Here is a 15430-nt window from a genome sequence, read left to right as displayed (position 1 = left end):
GCCCATAGGTATAGAGCACCAATAGACTGGTGTTTGCCAGTGGCGAGGGTGGTGGGTGAACGAAATGAGTGAAGGGGGGGGTCAAAAGGTACAAACTTCCAGTTATAGAATAAATAAGTCACGGGGATGTAATGTACAGCATGGTGACTATAGTTAATAAGACTGTATTGTATATTTGAAAGTTGCTAAGAGAATAGATCTTAAAAGTTCTCATCAGAAGAAAAAAAATTGTAACTATGGTGATGGATGTTAACTAGACTTACAGTGGTGATCATTTTGCAATACATACAAATATTGAATCATTATGTGGTACACTTGAAACTAATATAATGTCGTATGTCAGTTATACCTCAAAAAAAAAAAAAAAAACCAGTTGTCCACAACATTCTGTTGATTGAATCAGTGAATTCTTATTTAACAAATATTTTTACCTGGTTCTCTGTACATGCCAGGCTCTATTCTAAGCACTGTATACACTCAGTTTATTCACCTTGATAGGATTGATACGGTAAATTAGAGATTGTGAAATCAGAACTGTAACTCTTTCACCAGCACACCACTGCCCCCCTCCCCGACCCCAACAGGCTTCTCTTTGCTTTATCCAGCATGTCACTGCCACCCTCAAGGCTCAGAGAACACTGTATGTGACCAAGTAACAGGACGGTGCCCCTGCCATGGAGAGGTAGCTGGCTGCTATTGTGATCGGTGCCTGGAGGGCTATTTTGGATTTCCTAACTGCCGCCCCTTCCTTTGTAATGGGTTCTCTGTCATGCTTCAGTTGTGGAGGTTTTACAACTGGGAGAAACTGTGAAAGGTATGGAATTCATATGCACTCTTATTTTTTGTTCTTTTGTTCTGATTTCACAACATTATCTGAAGGACCATTGAGTAGAGAATCAACAGTATTTAAGTGTAGAGTGATGACTATGGGCGAGGAAGATAGAGCATCAGTTTATCATCCTTCAAAATCTTGTTATGAGCCAAGCAGTGTCTAAGTAAATCAATAACAGGCATTTGCCTGGCACCTTGCTTTTTATAGTCCTAAAATGTGCATGTAAATTAGGTGCTTTTATATTGAGTTTAATGACTAAACCATGGAACTTTCAATATGAAGCAAAAAAACCCTTTTACAGAGCAAATGAGCATCTTCTAAAAATATTGAATTTTGAGAGTTGCACTGTCCTAAAGCATAGCAAATCCACATTGGCTAATGTGAGCTTTTCCTGGTAACATTTTAGTAAAAAATTGCCTTGACAGATGCATGGATGGTTACCATGGAAATCCTTCTTCAGGACAGTCCTGCCGTCCTTGCCTGTGTCCAGATATTCCCTCAAGCAATCAGTATTTTGCCCATTCCTGTTATCAGAATCCTTGGAGCTCAGATGTAATCTGCAATTGTCTTCAAGGTTATGCAGGTATGCAGTATAGTTCATGATGGTTTTTTCTTATCCCACATTGATATCTAAAAAATGATAACATGTTCATAGTTTATCTGCCAAATGAGTGGTATAGGATATAAGTTAATAGTAAGAAGACACAATTTGGTAAATTGCTACTTTACTGAATAAAGAATTTGAATGATTCAAAACCAATGACAAAAAATCATTTCACTGAGCTACAATTGTTTTTAAATAATGTTCTAGAAAACTGACCAAATAAGTTCAAATCAAATTAATTTTTTTAAATAAAATAATGGCTCATTAAGTAAGATACATATGTGATTAAATTATATATGTATATATAAACATATAACATAATTTAAAAGTTAAGAATTAATCAGTCAAATGCTTTCTTTATATAATTCCAAGTAATCAATTTGACTGGTATTTCACAGATATAACTGATTTTTTCAGATGTTTTGAAGCACCAGTTTGGGCATTATACAGATACTGCCTAAATTAATTCAATATTTGTGTCTGTCCTTCAATCAAAAATTTTATTTTGAAGAGTTTAAGCATAAGTGTAAACATGTAGTGCAAACAAGGAAAAAAATTATAAAGTCTACTTGATTGAATCATAATAGAAAATATGGCATTATTATTTTCTTCAACGATAATTAACATCATGATAAATTACATGGCCATTTTTTTTTCTTATTTGTTATGTCTAAGGTTACACGTGTCTCTAGTTAATTCTTATAGCCTCTTCTCCATGTGCACTCTGGCTTGGTTGGTCAGTTGTTAAGAACTGAGACCACAGTTGGGCTATGAGACCATTTCTAAATGGAATGAACCAAAACATGGAAGGTGGACCCATGATTTGGGCACCTAAACAATGGCAGTTGCCCCGTGATTGAAAGGGTAGAGTGTAGGAGAGATGGGAATGGTTTCTCCATCATCCTTAATGGAGACACCCTCAAGGTGTCTTAATGAAGGCTAATACAAAAACACCCTCAAGGGCCCACACATCAAGACAATTACTCACCCCTCTTCACTTCCAGGCACATTATCTCAGGCTGCTGCTGTTTCACCTCTAGGACCAGGTGAGGGTTGGGGTGCTCCCCCGCCTCGGAAAACAGGGGCTGAGATTAGCTTTGGGTCTGGAGGCCTTTGGGGTGATCCCGGTTATACGATGACCCAGGAATCCTGCACTCACAACTCTGTAGTTTTTTAAGAGAGTCCATTCTTCACCAAGGGCTTTTAAAATCCAAATAATCTTTTTTTTCTCTGAATGGAATAAATTTAAATGAATGTTCTGTCTTAATTTAGAACACTTTTCCATATTCATCCCAAATGTGTGACCTCTCATTATCCCCAGAGGAGTCCAATTATCCACATCAGTCTCCATATCCCTCCCCCAGCACACACACACACACACACACACACACACACACACACACACACCCCTCGTCTCATTCCCTTTTCCCCTCCCCTTCTTTCAGGTGTGCAGTGTGGAGAATGCTCTGCTGGTTTCTATGGAAATGCAAGAATTTCGGGAGCACCCTGCCGACCTTGTGCCTGCAACAGCACATTGATGTAACTGACCCAGAATCCTGCAGCCCAGTCACGGGGGAGGGCCTTAAATGCCTGCACAACACTCAAGGCCCCAGCTGCCAGCTCTGCAGCCCAGGTTACTTTGGCCCTCAATCAAACCTGTAGGAGAAAGTCTGCAAAGCTCCCCGGGGGGCGGGGGCGGGATGTGGCAGCTCGTAACTGTGGTGGCAACTCCTGTACTTATTTCAGTTAGGCCAGTAGTGCCAGTGCCCACAGGGTGATGGGCTGTGACATCCTGAGCTCAGCAGCAGAAACAGGTGCAGTGCACACGCAGCTGCAGAGTACTCACTGGTGTTAGTAGTTTGCCTTCTGTGACTGTTTTCTTCAACACGTGCCTTAGTGGATTCGGAACCTTGTTTCTCAGAGTGTGGACTACTGTGCACTGTACCAGAGCCGCCTGGGGATGGGGGTGTGATATCAATATGCAGATTCCTGGGCCGTGCCTCAGACCCGCAGAACTGAATCTCTGGGAGCCGGGCCCAGGAATCTGCCTGGTAACCGGCTCGTCAAGTGACTTAATGTACAAATAGGAAAATCACTGATGTAGAAGAGGACAAGGGTTTAATTCTATGATGAAGAAAGAGGAGGAATATACTCATTTTTAGGAGATATTTTAATTATTTCAGTTCACCCAAGTCAGTTTGTTTCTGGATTGTTGACATAAGTGGAACTTTGGTGAGTGGCGTGAGGAAAAAGTGAGACTTTCGTTTATCCTAATTGTGAGCTCTTGGAATGTAGTAGTAGGTAGAACCATAGGAAATTGCATTTTGGGGAGATCAAAAACATTTGAATGGGTTCAACCTACTTAGATTCCTTGATAAATTCTGTTCTACTGTAAGATGTTTCTTCCTTGAGTCTTTTAAAGAAATGATGCCTCCACTCTAGTAAGTTGTTTGCAGGGGTTGTTGATGACGTTATCACGGATTTACCCCCCAACGTTGGCCCTGTGCTCCCAGGGTTTTCCTGTCATCCTTCCGGCATGAGTCCCTCTGAGTGTCCCCCTGGCGGAGGAGCTTGCCTCTGTGACCCTGACACTGGCACATGCCCTTGTATGCCCAATGTCACAGGCCGGGCCTGTGACCATTGTGCTGATGGATGCTGGAATGTCATCGCCGGCAGATGATGTCAGCCATGCGATTGTGACCCCTGGACCTCACTCAATAGACACTGTGACCAGGCAAGAGACTTTCAATTTCCTGTGGTGTCAAAGTGAGATGTGATGGGGAGACATGCTTTCTAAATATGTAAAGAATGTTTTCTTTACATACTGCTGTTCATCAGTGTTTTTAGATAGGATTGGACTTATATGGGGGCGGAGTCTGCATTTATCAAGGAATGAAACACAGACCACCTTCTCTTTCACTGTTTCATATGTGTAAGCATAGGCAAGCCCCTAGAAATCCATCATTAATTGGAATTGATTATGAATCAGAATGAAAGTTAACGGGTTCCTTCAGAATCCATAATTCCATTTTAAAAAATCAAGCTGTTATTCCCTGCAGCTCACCAGTTGCTTTACAGATGGTTAAATAAGATGTCTTCTTATTTAATTTATCTTATTTATCTTATAGCTACCGGACCAGCAGCAATTGTTTCTAAAGAATGCAGCCTAGGAGCAAATCTTTATTGTTTAATATACAGTTAACACTACTTAACTGCACATGTGATTTTCAGTCAATAAAATAATGAGCATGAAATTTTTTAAAAAGAATATTAACATTATTTATGGAGAAAACAATGTCATGATTAGGGTTTTTTGGCTTGATAAATGTATTCTTTGAAACACTTTTACATTAGTAGAGATGCAGGAAGAAGGGTAAAACAATGACAAGAAATTTTAGAGTCCAATCCACAAAACAGGGATTAGGGTTTAATTGGAATCAAAATGCTCATTTCAGAAGCTGGAGTCTTCCTGACTAATAAGTATGGCTCACCTCCAATTTCAGCTCCACTGTTCAACTTATTCAAAGGCCAAATTTTGTACAAGTAAACTTTTTTTTTTTTTTTTTTTAATTATTTTTTTTAAATTATTTATTTATTTATTTGTTTTTATTTATGGCTGTGTTGGGTCTTCGTTTCTGTGCGAGGGCTTTCTCTAGTTGCGGCAAGCGGGGGCCACTCTTCATCGCGGTGCGCGGGCCTCTCACTATCGCGGCCTCTCCTGTTGCGGAGCACAGGCTCCAGACACACAGGCTCAGTAATTGTGGCGCACGGGCCCAGTTGCTCTGCGGCATGTGGGATCTTCCCAGACCAGGGCTCGAACCCGTGTCCCCTGCATTGGCAGGCGGATTCTTAACCACTGCGCCACCAGGGAAGCCCCACAAGTAAACTTTTGAAGGTAGTTCTTATATATTGAATGTGTTTTCCCTTCTCTTTTTCTCTCTCTCCAACCCTCCCTACTCCAACCCATACCCACACAATGCACACAATGACCTTTTTTCCCTTAATAAATGTTTATATTAGAATAGACTTAGGTTTACAGAAAAGTTGTGAACATAGAGAAGAGGTACCCCACACCCACTTTCCTCTGTTATTCATGTTTACATTAGGGTGGAACATTTGTCCTTAATGAATCAGTGTTGATACATTATCATTAACTAATGTCCATAATATATTCAGATGTCCTTAGTTTTTTTTACCTAATATCCTTTTTCTGTTTCAAGACCTTATCCAGTACGCCACATTACATTTAGTCATCATGTTTCCTCAAGTTCCTCTTGGTTGTGACAGTTTCTTAGACTTTCCTTATTTTTTTTTTTTTTAAGTTTTTGGTTTTTTTGTTTTATTTTTTAAATTTTATTTATTTTTGGCTGTGTTGGGTCTTCGTTTCTGTGCGAGGGCTTTCTCTAGTTGCAGCAAGTGGGGGCCACTCTTCATCACGGTGTGCAGGCCTCTCACTATCGCGGCCTCTCTTGTTGCGGAGCACAGGCTCCAGACGCGCAGGCTCAGCAATTGTGGCTCACGGGCCTAGTCGCTCCGCGGCATGTGGGATCTTCCCAGACCAGGGCTCGAACCCGTGTCCCCTGCATTGGCAGGCGGATTCTCAACCACTGCACCACCAGGGAAGCCCGACTTTCCTTATTTTTGATGACCTTAACAGTTTTGAGGAGTATTTTGTAAAATGTACTTCAATTCAAATTTGTCTGATGTTTTCCTCACGATGAGACTTGGATTATGAGTATTGAGAAGAAGACCATAGAGGTAAAGCGCTATTCTCATCACATCACATCAAGGGTACATACTATTTACATGACTGATCACTGTTGACCTGAATCTTGATCACCTGGCTGAAGCAGTGTGTGTCATTTCTCTACTGTAAAGCGACCCTTCTCCTTTCCATACTGTACTCCTTGGGGGGAAGTCACTAAACACAGTCCACACTTAAGGAATGGACAGTTATGCTCTGTCTCTTTGAGGGCAGAGTATCTCCATAAATTATTTGGAATTCTTCTGCACTGGAGATTTGTCTGTTGTCCCCCATTTCTTCATTTTTTCAATCATTTTTTAAAATAAACTTATTTATTTTTGGCTGCTTTGGGTCTTCATTGCTGCGTGTGGGCTTTCTCTAGTTGCGGTGAGTGTTGGCTACTCTTCTTTGTGGTGCACGGGCTTCTCTTTGCGGTGGCTTCTCTTGTTGTGGAGCTCGGGCTCTAGGCATGTGGGCTTTGGTAGTTGTGGCGTGCGGGCTCGGTAGTTGTGGCGTGCGGGCTCAGTAGTTGTGGCTCGTGGGCTCTAGAGCGCAGGCTCAGTAGTTGTGGCACATGGGCTTAGTTGCTCCACGGCATGTGGGATCTTCCCGAACCGGGGATCGAACCCATGTCCCCTGCATTGGCAGGCAGATTCTTAACCACTGTGCCACCAGGGAAGTCCCTCAATCATTTTTTAATATCAGTGGACTCAGGATATTTGTACTATGCTTTGAGTTATAATCCAGCACTACTTAATTTTGTTATTCAAGTTTTTCCAGCTTTGGTCATGGGGAGCTCTTTCAGTTGGCTTCTGTATGCATTTGACATATTATTGTTTGTTTGTTTGTTTTTAAGTACTTCCTTACTTTCTGCACTGCAAGATGCTCTAAGCTCATCTTGTGTATTTCCTGCCCCATCCTAGAATCAGCCATTTCTTTAAGGAGGGCTGGTTCCTTTTATTGGAGAATGGTATTAGAAACCAAGATCTGGGCACTAGGGGACCATGCCTATTTTATATGTTCCTCTTCACTCCTCACACCTGCAGCCACCAACCATGGAACAAATTGGTAGATCTCTACACACTGCATGGCTTCCTAATTCATGAGGAACTCCTAATGCTCATGACATCACTGTCTGGCATACTTCTTAGACCTTTTGGGAAGCATATTTGTAGCAGGACTTGACAGAGACAAGAGTTCAGTCATGGAGGCTAAGGGAAATCTACAAAGCTGAAAAGCAGATGGTGTTGGTTTAACCAAAGACCCCCTTATGACAAGGGTATTTGCGGTCATCTGGTCCATAGGGGATTCCTTGGGGAAGTTTGCTCTTTACAATCAGGAAACACTTTCATTGGAGTATAGAAGAGACATGTGGACATTTAGATTTCCAGCTGTTTAAACAACTACTGATAAATGTCTCTCTGTCAGCCAGTAGGTGGTCCCTAGTGCATTCTCACAGAGAGATCCAAATGTGCTGTCCAATATTTTCATCAACAGTTTAGATGGAGTTGGGGAAACATGCTTATCAAATTTGCAGATATTATAAAGTTATAAGTTAATGTGATCAAGACAAAACAAGAGACAAGATATTTTAACAGCCTGTCTTGTTGGCTGGCAACAAGAAGATGACATGTCAATGGGTTAAAAATAAAGTTTTGCAATTGGGTTTTTTAAATCCACTGCATAAATACAGGGTGGGAGTAATAACTTGGAGCTATTGTGAGAAAAACATCTGAGGGATTTTGAGTGCATGCTTCAAGTGAGCCAGTGGTGTGGCTGGGCTGCCAAAGAGGGGATTGGGCGTGCCATGCCCAGCTCCAGGGCGGCCGTTGTCCTATTGTCCTCTATATGGCCAGATGGCTTCCAGGAACATCATTCTCATTTCTGAGTATCATATTTTAAACATTGTATTGACAAACTAGTATGTGTCCAAAGGAAGACAGCAAGGATAATGGATAGAACCATGGTATTTTGTGATGAAGTCTTAGGGGTGGTTGGCTTAAAGAAACAAAGCATATGCAAGTTGAGAATGGCCACCTCTAGTTGGGAGATGGACTGTAAGTGGGAAGAGGGAGGCTGCCTGTTTTGTGCAATTTCCTTAAGACTGGACTCAGAACAATGGGAACAAGTTACAAGGAGCAGATTCTGCATCAACGTAAGACAGCATTGCCCAACAAAGACAATATGGCAACAAGCTCCCATAATTCCTTATATTTGAGTAGAAGCCAGTGGTTACTCCAAAAATAGGTAGAAGCTTAGTAGACGCAGTCACTTTATGAATCCAGCTACTTCTGGAGTTGTCATTGGGTAAGCAGCCTTGGTCAGGTATAACCTAGGACCACAACAATAGTGATTTGATTTTATATTTTTCTCCTGTTAATTTTCCAGTCTCCTTGGTGTTCAGAAAAGCTGATCAAGAATCCAGTTGGGGGAATTCCCTGGTAATCCAGTGGTTAGGACTCCGCCCTTCCACACTGCAGGGGGCACGGGTTCGTTCCCTCCCTGGTCGGGGAACTAAAATCCCACAAGCAATGCAGCCAAAAAAAAAAGAGTCCAGTTGGGAGGATGCAGGAAAGTTCAACCCTCTCCCCAAAACACAGTTAAATAACTGTCAATGATTAAGCTTCATTTACAAAAAAATGTTTTGTGGAGAAAAACATTAGCCCAATTGGGAGAAACTCCAATTTACATTCCATAATGGAAACATTATTTGCCAAATTAATTGATGGAGGTTAAGTCCAGGTCTTGGGTCTGTCTCTGTTAGGGGAGAACTCCCAGAACCTGGGAGTGAATGTGGCCCATTTCCCATTATGTGTTTCATTTTCATTTGCATCTGTGGCTGTTTCCCGATTTGGGGCCACCTGTCCCTGAACAGCTGGAAGTAGGCGGTATATTCAAGGGCCCTCAGCCAAAAAACATTAACTTCTGATCCTTGGTGCTGTCGGGGGTGGTTGCTGGCTGCGGGAATCCTCCTGCCTCTGCCTTTGCACAGCTGTATGTTCTAAATCACTGGAGGGAAAACTGTTTTGTATTAAAATGCATTATTTTTTTAGATCATAGAGCTTGTCAATTTCTCACCCATGATTGTTCTCACAGCTTATAGGCCAGTGTCCGTGTAGATTAGGCTATGATGGGAAACACTACAGTGAGTGTGAGGAAAATTATTATGGGGATCCCCTGGGGCGACGCATTCGTAAGTATTGGTAATTCTGAAAACGTGAGTACAGTCAGCCTGGTCCTACCACGGGCTTGCTATGAACCACCTGAGTTTTAAATTCCTTTATTTGGTCGAAAAATCACTAACTTTAAAATAAATTTTCCACAAAATATTAATAAAATGAAAACTGTGTAACCAATTAGTTTTTTTTTTCTTTTCCATTATGATCTGTTACAGGATATTGAATATAGTTCCCTGTTGCTATACAGTAAGACCTTGTTGTTTATCCATCCTATATATAATAGTTTGCATCTGCTAATCCCAAACTCCCAATCCGTCCTTCTCCCCCACCCCTTGGTAACCACAAGTCTGTTCTCTATGTCTGTGTGTCTGTTTTGTAGGTAAGTTCATTTGTGTCATATTTTAGATTCCACATGTAAGTGATATCATATGGTATTTGTCTTTCTGACTTACTTCACATAGTATGATAATCTCTAGGTCCATCCATTTTGCTGCAGATGGCATTATTTCATTCTCTTTTATGGCTGGGTAGTATTCCATTGTATATATACACTACATCTTGTTTATCCGTTCATCTGTCGATGGACATTTAGGCTGTTTCAATGTCTTGGCTATTGTGAATAGTGCTGCTGTGAACATAAGGGTGCGTGTATCTTTGTGGTTTTTTGTTTTTAAAGATTTTTTTGATGTGGACCATTTTTAAAGTCTTTATTGAATTTGTTAAAATATTGCTTTCTGCTTTATGTTTTGGATTTTTGGCCCCGAGGCATGTGGGATCTTAGCTCCCCAACCAGGGATCGAACCTGCACCCCCTGCATTGGAAGACAAAGTCTTAACCACTGGACTGCCAGGGAAGTCCCCTCTTTTTTGAATTATAGTTTTGTCTGGATATATGCCCAGGAGTGGGATTGCTGGATCATATGGCAACTCTACTTTCAGTTTTTTGAGGAGCCTCCATACTGTTTTCCACAGTGGCTGCACCAACTTACATTCCCACCAACAGTGTAGGAGGGTTCTCTTTTCTTCACACCCTCTCTAGCATTTGTTATTTGTAGACTTTTTAGTGGTGGCCATTCTGACTGGTGTGAGGTGGTACCTCATTGTAGTTTTGATTTGTGTTTCTCTAATAATTAGGGATGTTGAGCATCTTTTCATGTGCCTGTTGGCCATCTGTATGTCTTCTTTGGAGAAAATGTCCATTTAGGTCTTCTGCCGTTTTTTTTTTTTTTTCCCTTCACAAGAATTTATTTGATAGAAATGCACAAAAATCTATGCATTTTATTTATTTTTTTCCCAATCCTAATATATATATATATTTTTAACACCTTTATTGGAGTATAATTGCTTTACGATGGTGTGTTAGTTTCTGCTTTATAACAAAGTGAATCAGCTATACATATACATATATCCCCATATCTCCTCCCTCTTGCGTCTCCCTCCCACCCTCCCCATCCCACCCCTTTAGGTGGTCACAATGCACCGAGCTGATCTCCCTGTGCTATGCGGCTGCTTCCCATTAGCTATCAATTTTACATTTGGTATTGTATATATATATGCCCATTTTTTTATTGGATTGTTTTTTTGTTATTGAGTTGTATGAGATGTTTGTATATTTTGGAAATGAAGCCCTTGTCCATCAAATCATTTGCAAATATTTTCTCCCAGTCTGTAGGTTGTCTTTTCATTTTGTTTATGGTTTCCTTTGCTGTGCAAAAGCTTGTAAGTTTGATTAGGTCCCATTCGTTTATTTTTGCTTTTATTTCTATTGCCTTGGGAGACTGACCTAAGAAAACGTTGGTATGATTTATGTCAGAGTATGTTTTGCCTATGTTCTTTTCTAGGAGTTCTATGGTGTCATGTCTTATATTTGAAAATTCACAAACTTGAATCCTAGTTTTGAAAAAAAATGTTTTAGCCCTATAAAATTTTTTTCTCTTATATTAAAACTTTACGCTATATTGAATGTTAGCCTATATTGAAATTCCTCAAAGTCATTAAAATGGAACAGATTTCTGAGATCATAACTTGTAGCCAATTTTCTGCTATTTGGAAACATGCTGACAAAAATAGCTACTTTGGATTAAGGTACATGCTGGGAGATGGATCATAGAAAGTCAGCAGAGTGGATGTTTTTTCAATGTGGCTCTCATAACTTGGGGTCCATCACAGATTCACTTATTTATTTGAAAATATTCACAGAGTGTCTACTGGGTACTCTAGGTAGTGAACAAATAAGGCAAGGCCCCCAACCTATGGAGTTTGTCTTCTAGTGTCTTTCATTCCATGCCTTAGCAATAGTTACAGGATTTAGAGGAGGGCTGTTTGATACTTTCTGCAGAGATGGAAACATTCTACATCTGCACTGTCCAGTTCGGGGGCCACCAGCCATATGTAGCCACTGAGCACTTGCAATGTGGCTAGTGCATGTGAGGAAAACAATTGTTTATTTCATTTAATCCATTTACATTTAAATAGCACATGTGGTTAGTAGCTACCGTATCGGACAGTGCAGATTTAGAATCTGGGTTGGTTCTAGGAGGAGGGATCTTTGAATCTCTGTTTGAAATCGGCTTTCAAAAGAAGTCAATCCGAAGAAATATCAGATGTGATGGATTTATCATTGTAGTCACCTCAGTGTAGCCACATATGGTAACTCTTTCCTCCTCTCCATTCCTTTATAAATGTGCTTTTGTGGCTTAAAAAAAAAAAAAAGCCTTTGTTTTTTTGCCCCATTCAAATACTCAATTTTCCAAATGGAATTGCTACTTTAAAAACCAGGAAGAAATGTTGGCTCTTAGAAAAACTGTTTTAGAGAGCTTCTATTCCTGTGCCCCTCTAACATTTTAATAATCTTACTTTATAAAAATGTTTTCATCTTTCACAGAGGAAACTTTGCAAACGGTCCACTCAGGCCGCAGATCCCACTGGGGCTCCTGGGGAGGAGCAGGTAATAAGGGGGAGCCTTGGCCTCCAGCTGGTGAAGCGCACAGAGCTCCCCCAGGGGTTTCTGCAGAGGCCTTTGGACCAAAGGGAATGTGCCAGACAGGTGATGTCTATTGGAGGAGCCTAGTGTGTTAATCAGATTTTATTTCTAATTCGCATTATTTTCACTCAAGCTGGCCAAATGCATTTTTAAATCGCTTGTTCCTTGTAGTCAAGCCAGTGGCATAGGTTAGTGATTCCCTGACCTTTTGGAAATTGCTGTAACTTCAATAGCTCTCCCCGTCCTCCATCCTCAGGCTTAATCAAAAACCTATTCATTTGAAGTGCATGTAGCATCAGGATTTTTTTTTTTTAGTTAAGACAAAATGAATTTAATGTTCTCTATTTTTTAAAAGACTTTTTTTAAGAGCAATTTTAGGTTCACAACAAAATTGAGAGGAAGATACAGAGATTTCCCATATACCCCCAGACCCCACCATGGCCTCCCCCATTATCAACATCCCCAGAAGAGTGGTACGCTTGTTACAATTCATGAACCTATATTGATACATCATAATCACCAAAGTTCATATGACATTAGGGTTGACACTTGGTGTTGTCCGTTCTATGGGTTTAGACGAATGAATAATGACATGTATCCATAATTATAGTGTCATGCAGAGTATTTCCACTGCCCTAAAAATCCTCTTTGCTCTGCCTATTCATCCTTACCCACCACCCAACCCCTGGCAACAACTGATATTTTTATTGTCTCCATAGTTTTGCCTTTTCAGAATGTCCTACAGTTGGAATCATGCAACATGTAGCCTTTTCAAATTGGCTTCTTTCACTTAGTAGTAAGCATTTAAGGTTCCTCCATGTCTTTTTATGGCTCAACACTCATTTCTTTTTAGTGCTGAATATTATTCAGTTGTCTGGATGTACCATGGTTTCTTTATCCATTCACCTACTGACAGACATCTTGGTTACTTATAAGTTGGCGATTATGAATAAAGTCGCTAGAAACACTCGTGTGCAAGTTTTTATGTGGGCATGTTTTGAACTCCTTTGGGTAAATACCAAAGAGTGATCCGCCCGCCCACCCACCCCTTTTTTGATAACAGAACAGTTTTCCTTATGTAATGGAAGACAGCACATCCACGCTGGGTTTCACTAAGAAAAAGTGTGATCATGGGCCTTCTTAGAGAGTCTGTGACACGCCTGAACCACCCTAGGGTGGGGGCAGTAGCAGCCGTCACAAGTGTGTCATCCATTAGATCCATATTCTTCACTCACATACTTAAAGAAACCAGATGGGAACAACTCACACTTGCAGTAAAAGTGACACCTAATAATGTCCATATAAAAACCAAGAGCTGGGAATTCCCTGGCGGTCCAGTGGTTTGGACTCCACGCTTCCACTGCAGGGGGCACGGGTTTGATCCCTGGTCAGGGAACTAATCCTGCAAGCCACAGTGGAGTGTCCAAAAACAAAAAACAAAAAAACCAAGAGCTGATTGGTCAGTGGGATGAAACGAGGTATGCTCTGTTTTAATGGCCATTGCACAGATCTCTGAAATTATCCTGCTTTTTAACATTCACCTTAGAAATGGGAGTTAGGAAGATTCTCAGGGGAGAGGGGAGAACTTTATTCTTGAGCTGGTCATGAGCTAGAGGCCAGGTGACTGACATTCTCTGCTCCTTCTCCCATCCTTTTCAGCATGTGACTGCAACAGGAAAGATTCCCAGAAGTACATCTGTGACCAGGACACGGGCATGTGTCACCGCCGAGAGGGTGTTAGCGGCCCACGATGTGATTGCTGCGCCCAGGGTCACGGCCAGGAATTCCCTGCTTGTCTTCGGTGTCACTTGTGCTTTGATCAATGGGACCACACCATTTCTTCCCTCTCCAAAGTGGTGCAAGGGTTAATTAGGCTGGCTGGTAACATGGAAGATAAAAGAGAGACCCTGCCTGTCTGTGAGGCCGACTTCAAAGGCCTCAGAGAGAACATGTCTGAAATAGAAAGGATTTGGAGACATCCTGTTTTCTCATCTGGGGAATTCTTAAAAGTCAAGGATTATCATGACTCTGTTTGGTAAGGTTTGTATGCAAGTAATAGATCGTCAAGTTCCTGATTTACCTTAACTCCTGTGAGCTTTAGCAGCCTTCAACTTAGAAATGAACCTTTGTTGATGTTAGGGAAATGATCATTGTTCCATTAATAACCAGGCTGGGAATCATTGTTGTCTCTTTCTTACCTAGTTAGAATGACATGATTTTGGGAGATGTCATTGATTATAACAAAAAGGCAATCATGAGGTTAATTGAGAAACCCAAACCCAGCAGAGCTGAAAGACGAAATTGGAAGTGGGGAAGTTTCTAATATAAAAATTTTTTTTCAGCCATGCTCTCAGGGAAATTTGCTAAATGTTCCCAAATTCTTCAGTTGTTTATAAGCCCACACATTACTGTGAAGTCATATAATGAGTACAGTAATTCTTTCAAAATGCAGTATCATTTTTATTATTTATTATTGAGTCCTTCTTTTCATTCATCAAATATTTCTAGAGATTATGTTGGCTGCTCTGGACCAGGAGTCAGGAAACCGTAGCCCACAGGCAGTATCTGACCCATCACATTTTTTGTAAATAAAGTTTTGTTGGAACACAGCCACGCCCATTATTTACATCCTCTGTGGCTGCTTTCTCTCTACAATGACAGAGTTGAGCGATTGCGACAGGGCCACTATGGTGCCCCCAAGGCCTAAAATATTTACTCTCTGGCCCTTTAAAGAAAAAGTTTGCTGACCTGCTCTGGGCAAAACGAGGATGAGCTGGGTATAGTTTCCACCCCTCTAGGAGTACACAGTCTACTAAGAAACCAAAAAGATTATAGTTCTATAGAAAAATATCCCTCCTCCCCCAGAAAAGCTCCTGGATTAAAGAATAGTTGAAGCTGCAGAGTTTTATGTTACATAAAACACAAGCGTAGGGACTTCCCTGGTGGTGCAGTCATTAAGAATCCGCCTGTCAGGGCTTCCCTGGTGGCGTAGTGGTTAAGAATCCACCTGCCAATGCAGGGGACACGTGTTCAAGCCCTGGTCTAGGAAGATCCCACATGCTGCGGAGCAACTAAGCCTGTGCACCACA

At 41.1% G+C, this 15430-nt stretch overlaps 1 protein-coding gene across 1 annotated transcript in view; it reads left to right on the top strand.

The window, feature by feature from the left end:
• The window catches only part of LAMB4 (laminin subunit beta 4), a 112110-nt gene that overhangs the window by 64890 nt on the left and 31790 nt on the right, over positions 1-15430 (top strand). Inside the window, 9 exon segments of the mRNA XM_059932538.1 lie at positions 606-765; positions 767-814; positions 1258-1415; positions 2882-2962; positions 2965-3079; positions 3081-3103; positions 3953-4170; positions 9277-9373; positions 14001-14376. Coding sequence (XP_059788521.1) covers positions 606-765; positions 767-814; positions 1258-1415; positions 2882-2962; positions 2965-3079; positions 3081-3103; positions 3953-4170; positions 9277-9373; positions 14001-14376 — 1276 coding nt within the window.

The sequence above is a fragment of the Balaenoptera ricei genome, chromosome 9 (assembly GCF_028023285.1).
Source record: "Balaenoptera ricei isolate mBalRic1 chromosome 9, mBalRic1.hap2, whole genome shotgun sequence".
NCBI classification, from domain to species: Eukaryota; Metazoa; Chordata; class Mammalia; order Artiodactyla; family Balaenopteridae; genus Balaenoptera; species Balaenoptera ricei.
This window is presented reverse-complemented; position numbering and strand designations above follow the sequence as displayed.